We start from the raw sequence: 10,841 nt of genomic DNA, 5'->3' as shown, positions 1-10,841 counted from the left end.
CAGTTTTCGTTAAACAATGTCAAAATCCTTGGATCTCCGATTTTTGATGATGGATCGCTGATTGTCTATGGTATCGAGAACTTTTTCGATCCAAATTTCACCATACCGGATACTCCACTACAAAGCCCTAGCTTCGATCATTGTACTGCATCGTTTGGAGGTTATAGTAATTTCTCGTTTCACAATGCTGCTAACGTGTTGATATCTAGAGGATACTCCGTGATGGCTTCATTTCTCAATCTGCAATTGGTAGGATTTCTCAATCAACCTACATTGACTGTTTTCTCTCCTGTTGATGAAGTGATGATTGATTATTCTGGTCGGTTTCCCGATTATTCATCTCTGTTTCTCCGGCATGTGTTGCCTTGTAAGATTTCGTTTAGTGATCTCATTAATGTCGATGACGGAACCAGTTTTGATACATATTTAGACGGATTCAAGATCAAACTTAATAGATCCGGTGGTACGTTTAAGGTGAATGAAGTTTCAATTACTTTCCCGGACATGTATAACAGTGATTGGTTTGTGATTCATGGAATTCGCGAGGTTCTTTCACTGCCAATGCCAGCAGAGGATGTAAACGATGGCGATGGAGATCCTTTTGATGAGATGCCGGCTAAAACTTCCGGCACTATGTTGATTGCTGCCGCTCCAGATCGTTCTGAGTTTTGACTCGGTAGAGGCACGGAAACTGATCGGTAAGTAAGCTACACGCTTAGGTTTCTGGATTAAACCCATAGACGCATATAATAACTTCGTTCTGAAATAGAATTTTGTTGAGAAATTGATTCATGTTAGACTCATAGATTGCATGATCAATTTCCACTGTTCATTGTTGTTTCTTTGCTCCTTGCATATGTTCTATTCTTTTTGGGAGGATACTATTAGAGAGAATGATTTCCTTGATTGATTAAACACAATACAATCATTTAAATATACAACATACGGGCCATGAGCCAAACACTATACGGGCTAATAAACTAAGCCTAATATACAATGTGATCTGCTAACAGCTTTGATACCATATTAAAGAGAATGATTTTCTTGATTGATTAAACACAATACAATCATTTAAATATACAAAAAAGGGGCATGGGCCAAACACTATACGGGCTAATAGACTAAGCCTAATATACAATGTGATCTGCTAACAGCTTTGATACTATATTAGAGAGAATGATTTCTTTGATTGATTAAACACAATACAATCATTTAAATATACAACATATAGGCCATGGGCCAAATACTATACGGACTAATAAACTAAGCCTAATATACAATGTGATCTGCTAACAGATTGAAGTCTCTGTTTGATTACAAGTTGTGCTCCAATAAAAAAATAAATTACTCACTCATGATTTCATCCTTCCCTTTTTCTGGAATTCATACGATCCTATTTGAGTGATCACCACACCAGAATAGGATCACCAGACCAAAATTTCTCTTGAAGAAATTAGAGCAAACTTAATTATGGAAAATTTTACATAGCATCAGCAGGCTAACAAATTTATCCATGCATGTGTTACAAAAAAATCTTTCGACTCCAATGAAGTGCTATGTTATGTAAAGATGTACATTAATTTGTGATTTGTGGAGCAATATGTAATTAATCTTTGGGTTTGTGGAATGCAGAATTAGGCGCCGTTTACTTAAACGCTTACCCGGGTAAGCGCTTACCGTTAAGAGTTAACACTATAATTTATTTTATCGGGTAAGATTATAATACATCAAAACGTATCATATACAACAATTTACCTGGTAAGCGTTTACCCGGGTAAGAGTCGTCACCCTTATAAACTAAATTTTTTTTCTTCAGGCTTTATAATTTCCTCTTACTGTGATCAGTGTGATAGAACCAGATGGGACTTGCCTCTCACTGTGAGCATAAGAAGACTTCTAAAGAAAATATCATATGTAAAATCATTTGAAATACATAATTTTTCAACCAAATGATTTGAGGTCATTAGATAAAGAGTAATTAAATTGGGAATTAGAAGGCTCTTTGAAATTTTAATTATAAAATTATATTTTTTTATTAAAATTCAATTTTTTATTTGCTTATGTCCATCCATTAATCTAGTCGAGCTAGTCCTAACCTGTTTATTATTGAGAATGGTTGTCTGAGTTCTTTTTTCTAATTGGTTAAAGGGACGATCGCATCCATCAAACAATTCTTAGTAGGCGATGTCAAATGATAAATGTGACAACAATGGAAACAAAAAAGTTAAAAGGGAAAAAAAAGATAAATGTTGACAAAAAAAGGGGGATCGATACTTGCATAAACTGAAACATGACTTCAAGGCTCCAATTGACAGGCAAATCGCGAATGATCCTTCAAATTCCTTTCAATATAAACGTTGCTCTCTTTAATCGGAACCAAACGCAAAACACAATTAGCAATTGAGCTCGCATAATGTATAATAATTGTTTAGTAGAATAAATTGATGTTGATATTAGTTATGATAAAACCCCATTTGTGAGTTGGATGTATATGGGGTGTTATCCTATGAAACTTGCGTAAATTTTGTAATTAGAGAATCAACTATATAGGTTGTTTTATTTACGATGATATTGTATTGTGAATTTACCAAGACCCAAATAGCATATATAAGCTTCATAGTTGGTTCCCAATAAAAGATAAATAACCCAAGAACATATAAACTAAAGTTCTATATCAAACCACAAGGGTGATGTGCACTGATTGGTTTGAGTTTGAGCTCTAAAAGTTAAAAGTGTGTAGAGGTTTCAGGTTCAAATCCAAGGAGAAATAAAAATCTCTAGTGACCACGGAGGTTCAAATACGGTGACTCTGAACTACCCGCGAAGCGGATGGTCGTCCTGGAATTAGTCGATTTGCATAGTAGGTTTGGTATCCAAGTTAATAAAAAAAGTTCTATGTCAAGATTCTACTTGGAATAACAATTGAGAATATAAGATAATCAACCACTTAGTAATGTAAATAATAATCAACCCAATAAAATGCAAAATAAAGTATAAGTAAGAGAGACATCAAGACTTTTATGTGGAAACCTGGAAAAGGAAAAACCAGGGGTGGAGGACGTCGAGAACTGATCCACTGTCACTTTGATGATGATACAAATGAGAAGTTTCAGCTTTTAGAATGGAGAAATCAAAAGGAAATCTTGAGTTCTTGAGAAACTTGGAGACCAAGTTTAGAGAGAGGGATTACGGGAGTTTTCTATATCTAATAAGTTCAAAATATCATCTCAAATTGGAAAGAAAACAGTTGGTGGTCAAAAGGGCTTCACAAGCACCAAATGGGCCGGGCCACATGTGAGACGACATAAGCCGCATTCCAAACAGGGCTAGACACCAAAAACATGCAGGCAACTTCACGTGAGGGTAGTAAAGCCATGGGAATATACGTCGGAGCTACCGGAGTGAGACGGACCACAATGGCTGATGCGAGAAACTGGGCGCATGGCTAACCGCCTGGTTCCACCATGAGACGCGGGTTCTAGGATTTGAAGGCATGCATGATGCATCTCACATTTTAATTGGTTTCTCTTAAAAATTGAATCATTAGTAAAAATTAGAGTTTAATTTTGGATTATTGACTTTTTTTTTTTTTTGAAGTATATCATATTTATATACGGCAAATGCAACAAATAAACTCACACACCTTCCTCACCTATGGTGAGGTTTGAACCCCTGACCTCCTAAAAAATAGACTCACACACCTTCCTCACCTATGATGAGATTTGAACCCCTGACCTCCTAAAAGGCCAAGGGCTACGATATCGTTAAGCCAAAGGCCCTTTGGTATTATTGACTTATAATCAAATCAATAGGCTTTCAATAATAACAATCTTTAATTATTTTAAAATTTTAAATAGAAAAAAAACTTCAATTTCGTGATTCTGATATTTCTTGATGAGTAGAATGAATCCAAATATATCCCAAGTTCCATATAATTTCCCTTTTCTAAATATCAATTTCCATAAAACATTAATAAAAAAAATTATCCTCTCGTTTCTTGATTGATTATAAAACGTGTTTTGAGTTTTTGTTGGAGAAATATAACTTAAAAAATAAAAATACCCAACCCATAAACACAAGATTAACACGGAATTACAGAAAATACCCAACCCATAAACACAAGATTAACACGGAATTACAGAAAATACCTGGTGGCTTCAATCATTGAAATTGGTTTAGAGAAGAAATTTCTTAAGGTTGGTAGCTTACACACAGATTTTTAGGCTTTGAATTAGCAACTCATGATTGGATGAGGGCCCCATTTCTATTTTCCTTTTTCTTAAATTTTTAATTAAAAAAAATTAATCTTCTAAACATAATTGCATTCAGCTTCAAATCAAATGGACCATTTGATTTGATAAGATAAATAGCTTAACAAAAATAAATGTCTTAATCAACATTAATTACAAATATAAGATGATGTGATTGATTTTAGAAAATATATTGATAATGATAATGATAATTATTATGAAGAGTTAATTATAGATTTGAAATGTAGTTAGGAATCTTTTAATTGAAAGTGAAGATTTATATATAGGAGTAATAATTTTGGTGTAATTATTGATTTTTGTTTAATATTAAATTTAGAAAATGGAAAGCAGTTCATAAGTAAAACCTTATAAAAAGAGGGTAGATTCCAATAATATATCACAGCTTGTTGACAACTATTTGCTTTCCCAACCCTTCCTGTTCCTATAATCCTATTCTTTCTTTGCTATAAATAACAATCCCTAGCTTCCTCTCCTTCCCTGCTATTAAACCCTTCTACTCCCCAGCAACCCACATAAAACCTGCAATTCATCTTGTAAACTAAAGCTTTGGTGAATCAATAAAAAAAGAAAGAACTGAACATGGGTTATTTGGATCATATCTCAGACCTGTGTTCTGTTACCAGTACAAGAAACAGCAAACGCAAAACTATGGAGGTCTCGTCTTCCTTCATCTTCAATTCTCCTTTTTTATAACATGTCTGTGTTGTATATATATGTGTGTGTGTGTGGGGTGTATTAATGTTTGAAGATTTAGTAATCTTGGTTTTGGTTTGGGTGTTTCAGACAGTTGAGATCAAGGTGAAGATGGACTGTGATGGCTGTGAAAGAAGAGTCCGGAATGCTGTTTCTTCTCTATCAGGTTATCTCACTCTTTCTGTCTTCATATACTCAACTGAATGAAGTAGTTTTAGAGCTTTAAAATGGATTTTATACAACATATCTAATCTGAATATGCATTGGAGTTAACAAAATAAAACCATGCAAACAAACTCATAATTAAAACAAATGTATGTTTTTTTTCCACTAATTAATCGTATATATGCAATCCATTCAAAAGAAATTGTATATGCTGAGATCAAGCCACCTTTACATCTACAAAACAAATGTTTTCTTTTGTAATATACATAGAGAGTAATTATGCTCGTTCAAGAATATTAACTAAATAAAAGAATAACGAAACGGTTGAATCATAAATGAAATCACAACGCAACTTTTGGCCGGAACATGAGGTCGTGGACCACATGCAAAGCTTGCGTTGACCATTAATGTACAATGACATGTGATTTTGCACGTGAATTGACCTTTTTCTTGTAAGTTTCTTATCGGTTCAAAAGTAAATTCACGACGTAAAAGATACAATGGGAGTTATCTATAGTTTATCTTTTCCCTAGTTATTACTAATCAATCAGTGGTCTCGGATTCAGTAAACCGCGTTAACCATGTGAATTTTTGTTTCCTAAGAAAAAAGTCGTAGGATGAACTTCTAAAGATTTAAAATTTTGAAAACTTAGTGTCAAAATATTAGAAACGCTAGCTGTTACATTACTCTTTAAAAAAGTCACTTATTCATTTAGAATAACGTTCGACGTATAGATAAGGTTAAGTTTAGTTGATATAAACTCTAACATCTTCATATGCTTAATTGCTACAAACAATTATTTTAGCAATTTTCAATTATTTCGGGCATCAATCAATTTCTTTTGTCGTATGGGAATGATTCTCAATCGTGTGTCCCTTTCACCATATATCGCATAATGATGATATCCGTAATATTTAAATCTTAGTTACCAAAATTGGTCATATATATATATATATATATATATATATATATATATATATTTGAAATAATCAGTAAATCTTCTATTGGTTTGATCTCTTTTTAAATGCCTCTTAATTTGGACCTCCTACTCGTGGTTTCTTTCCAATTTAATTAGATCTATCAAAAACATAACTTGTAGTTTAGGTTAACACACACCATTGACACCATATAATTGTCATTGACGATGGGTTTGGTTTCATTTTATGTAGGCGTGAAATCGGTAGATGTAAACCGTAAGCAAAGTCGAGTAACAGTGACGGGTTATGTGGAGCCAAACAAGGTGTTAAAGAAAGTCAAGAGCACTGGGAAGAGAGCTGAAATGTGGCCATACATACCCTACAATCTTGTAAGTTACCCGTATGCTCCTCAGGCGTACGACAAAAAAGCCCCATCTGGCTATGTTAAGAATGTGGTTCAAGCATTTCATGCCCCCGATACTACTCCTTCCGAGAGCTTGACCACCCTTTTCAGTGACGAAAATCCAAACGCATGTTCGGTTATGTGAAAAATTAATGGCACCAAAATCAGAAGTTGTCCTATATCTTGACTAATTACATGCACCTAGCTTGGGCATGGGTAGTGTAATTAGGGATAGAATTTTTGGTACACCTAGAATTGAGCTTCATTTCTTGAATGAATTAATGTTGTTACAAAACATTGGTTGTAATGGTGTTTGGTTAGATTAATACATATAACTATAATTCTGAAGAGCAATGACATCATGTTTGGCAAAGAAGTACTTTGATGGGGTTGGAGAAGATATGTATAGCTGAAAATTCAGTAGAAATGAAGTGCATGTCCATGTGATATGTGGGACTATATATATATAATATTTCATATGAGATCATACATAAAATGAGAAGACAAGAAAATGGAAGAATCACATTTGTTTTTACACTAACGCGACTTTGGCTGCAATATGATGTAGGAGACCCCGTCACCCACACACCTTTAAGTCGATCATTAATGTAAAATCATATATGATTTTACATATAACTTAACCGTTTTCTATTTTTTATATTTAGTTATTATTCTTGATTGAACCCCTCTCTCTTTATAACCATGGGTTCTTTGTTGTTTCAGAAGCTACTCCAAGAAATTAATATGTGGTGGGGGTGTGCAAACCATCACTTCAATCTGAAGGAGTATAATTAACATGGAGAATTGAAAATTTCAAATACTCATTCTATCTATTTAAATTTGTCTTTTAGTCCTTTATCTTTCGGGTTTACCTAAATCACTACATTCATAATATTACGAACCTGACTAAAAGACAGAAAAAAAAAATTATCAGATTCAACTTAGGTCTGCAATTGCGACGGCCATGTCCGTGATTGCGACAATGCCACTTGCTAACCTAATGAAATTTGATTTTTTTTTATCTTTTACCAGGTCCACAATATTTCGTATATGGATATATCTTACGTAAATAACACTTGGGTAAATCCAAAACAGGAATGAGTGAAAGACCAATTTTAATGGATGAAATAATTATTCAAGTCAAGAAAATTCCTTACATATAAAAATTTCCTAATCATTTGTCATGTCATGTCATTGAATTATTGAAATGCTTTCACTGTTTCACCACCCTAAATTTACGGGACACTAAGGTGGCGTTTGTTTTTTAAGAGGTGCTGAAGTCTGAAGTCTGAAGTCTGAATTCACTTCTGAATTTTAAGAGGTGGTGCTGAAGTCTGAAATCTGAATCAGTCAGACTGTTTGTTTTTACGTCTGAAATCTGAAATCTGAATCAGTCAGACTGTTTGTTTTTACGTCTGAAATCTGAAATCTGAATCAGTCAGACTGTTTGTTTTTACGTCTGAAGTCTGAAATCTGAATCAGTCAGACTGTTTGTTTTTACGTCTGAAGTCTGAAATCTGAATCAATAAGACTGTTTGTTTTTTTAGCTGACAAACTTCTAAAGTCTGAAATCTGAATCAATTTATTTCAATTAAATTTAACTGAAATATCCAATCATTTAAACCATTTGTAAACTACCATATATTTTTAACGCACAACCAAGTAACTTGTTCAAATTCTAAAACACGTAACCAAGTAACTTGTTCAACTTCCAAAACACGTAACCAAGTAACTTGTTCAACTTCCAAAACACGTAACCAAGTAACTTGTTCAAATTCTAAAAACTAATCCATGAGTCCACCTCATTTTCATTGTCTTGAGTAGTGTGTGTGTATATATATGAAATCTGAAAAACCAATCAAATTAACACACAAGAAAAGATAAAACACCTAAATCAAGATATGTCTACAATGATCTCATTTTTAAGCACAAAAAGCTTGTAGGCTTTAAATTACGTAGTCCACATTTAGCAGGATATAAAATTCCAAAATAGGAATTAAAAGCAACTTGAATTTTGTAGTCAACATTTAGCAGGATATAAAATTATCAAAAAGAAATTAAAAGCAAAGCCTATTTGCCAATGAGGTGATACCAATGAGGCATTCTACTGGAACATCACATAGTAGATCAAACATACAGCCCAAATCATGCTTAAACCAAGACACTTTCAACAACATTGCCTGCACCAAGACCTTGTACTAGATCAAACATACAGCCCAAACCATGCTGTCTTCACATGGTATAGTCTGTCAGAAGTAAACAGCAGCTACTCACTGCCTGATCTCCCGCTGCTGCACGAGCAAAACAGCAGCTACTCGCTGCTTGATCTTCCGCTGCTGCACAAGCCAAAACAGCAGCTCGTTTCCGTCTGATGTGCGACCAAACGGCAGCTGCCAAACAGCAACCGTTCCCATCCGATGCGCGACCAAACAGCAGCTGTTTGCTGCTTCTTTTCCGTCGACCAACGAACCAAACAGCTGGAGGGCCCTCATTATTTTGACCTGCACAAACCAAATGATGATATTATACAACTGTGGCCTATAAATCCCTCCCAGGCTGCTAGCACATGGACCGTAATAAAACATCATCATCATTATTGCACCAAACATAAGAATCATACAAGTTTCCATCTCTAAACCTCAATGGGCTATAGTTTTACTTCAACAATTTTTTGACACTTTGTATGTACAAACTATAGCATTATSAGTACTAGTTTTTTCCTTTATTACTTCACTCAATTGCTACCCACTTATATTTGAAGAAGATTATTCACAGTAACCGAAACAGAATTCGTTCGCTGCAAATCCTGCACAATTCAATTCAAACCAATCCATCAAACCCGCCCTCCTTTTCTACTAACTTTTCAAGGTAACAGAAAAAAGAACTTCAATAAGCTATATGGAACAATACCCGCAATATTAGTTCATCAGGAACATGGGGAAGCACTTCGCGAACGGTTTCAGCCATCGCAAGTATATTTGATAAATCATCATCTGAAACATGTGGAGGAGTCCTAATGACTGAACCACCACCATGTCCTCGATGTCTTATGGTACTAGGAGAAGGATTGTTTGAAGTAGATGTGCTAGCAGCCTGGGAGGGATTTACTAGGAGAAGGATCGTTATGCAAATGTCTATGGTTAATCCGACTTCTATCACTGAGAAACCCCTGTATATATTATACAACTATGTGTTAACATCAGCCCACTGCTCAAAGTACCTCCTTGTATCTTGATCACTAATAAATGGCCAATTGGTCTTAATGAATTCGCTAATGATCATTAGAAAACCAAACCTTCATGCCTCCAGCTTCCAATACACACACAAACATCTCTATCTCGCTGTAACCTAATAGCTAAATCGTTCAATCGGTCTAAATCACTCAATCCCTTTCCATCTCTTGGTTCTTTACTTTGATTTTCACAACCAAACCAYCGTTTAAGGTATGATTTTTAGTATTTTTTCTTCTTYTTATCGGACCCCTTATAGGAGGTAAACCCTAAACCCTTTTTTGAACCAGGCAAAACAGAAAGAAAATCGAGAGATAGATAGCTTGAGAGATCGAGATGGATACCTTAAATCGAGAGATCGAGAGGTAGAAGACGGTAGGCGAGAGCTTGAGAGAGAGATCGAGAGCTTGAAAGAGAAATCGGAGCTTGAGAGAAATCGAGAGCTTGAGAGGAATCGAGAGCTTGAGAGGAATCGAGAGCTTGAGAGAAATCGCTTGAGAGAAATCGAGAGCTTGCACCTGCGGCGATGGAGAGGTTAGAGAGAGCAGGTAGGCGAATCCCAAAATAAGAGGTTTTCAGTGTTTAGTTTACCTCTAAATAATTCAGACATAATCAGAGTTTTTAAGCACTTAATTGAAAGAAAAAACAAACACCCTTAATACCCTAAGGTCTGACCGATTCAGACTTCAGAGGGTATTAAGAGGTTTTTTTTAGAAAACAAACAGCCCCTAACACTATTTTGTCATCATTTTTGCTCATACTGGTATCATCCTCTTTCTACTTTCTACTTCTTTTTACATGCAAAAAGTTCATTTATGTTCATAATTAAGGAATGCAAAATAAATACATATATATTTTGAATGCATGAGTTGAAGGTTGATTCTTGGCACAATATTTACGTAGATAACTGGTTTCATTAAGACACGTCATTCTTTTATTTAAATACAAATTCGTTTAATTCATCTTTTCAATCTTAGTGACTCGGCCTTCAATAAGTTGTTGATTTTGCTTCATGACTTAATTGGTGGAGAGAAAGGAGACGAGTTCATTGTTTTCTTCAGCATCATTGCAATCATACAGTAGTTCCATTTTTAAATGGGCTATGCTTCTTATCGCTAGCTTCCATAAACTTCCCTATCATTCCCTATTTGCAACAATCAA

General features: G+C 34.7%; 2 protein-coding genes and 1 long non-coding RNA gene across 3 annotated transcripts in view; 2 read left to right on the top strand and 1 right to left on the bottom strand.

Moving 5' to 3' along the window:
* Positions 1–672, top strand: part of LOC112524334 (putative fasciclin-like arabinogalactan protein 20) — a 1,843-nt gene extending 1,171 nt beyond the window's left edge. Inside the window, exon 2 of the mRNA XM_025134116.1 lies at positions 4–672. Coding sequence (XP_024989884.1) covers positions 4–672 — 669 coding nt within the window. The remainder of the gene's footprint in view (positions 1–3) is intronic.
* A 3,979-nt stretch (positions 673–4,651) lies between these two features.
* LOC112525327 (heavy metal-associated isoprenylated plant protein 21-like) lies at positions 4,652–6,804 on the top strand. Its single transcript, XM_025135416.1, has 3 exons — positions 4,652–4,925; positions 5,055–5,130; positions 6,300–6,804. The coding sequence occupies exons 1-3, from the start codon at positions 4,851–4,853 to the stop codon at positions 6,593–6,595; spliced, it is 447 nt and encodes a 148-aa protein (XP_024991184.1). The 5' UTR covers positions 4,652–4,850; the 3' UTR covers positions 6,596–6,804.
* A 2,219-nt stretch (positions 6,805–9,023) lies between these two features.
* Positions 9,024–9,549, bottom strand: LOC112526087. The gene is made up of 2 exons (XR_003070473.1): positions 9,361–9,549; positions 9,024–9,256 (listed from the first exon to the last, which is right to left on the bottom strand). It is a non-coding gene; the product is annotated as an uncharacterized LOC112526087 (long non-coding RNA).
* Between the last annotated feature and the right edge of the window lie 1,292 nt (positions 9,550–10,841).

Source organism: Cynara cardunculus (genome assembly GCF_001531365.2).
Source record: "Cynara cardunculus var. scolymus isolate 2C chromosome LG 13, CcrdV1, whole genome shotgun sequence".
In the NCBI taxonomy this organism is placed as follows: Eukaryota; Viridiplantae; Streptophyta; class Magnoliopsida; order Asterales; family Asteraceae; genus Cynara; species Cynara cardunculus.
This window is presented reverse-complemented; position numbering and strand designations above follow the sequence as displayed.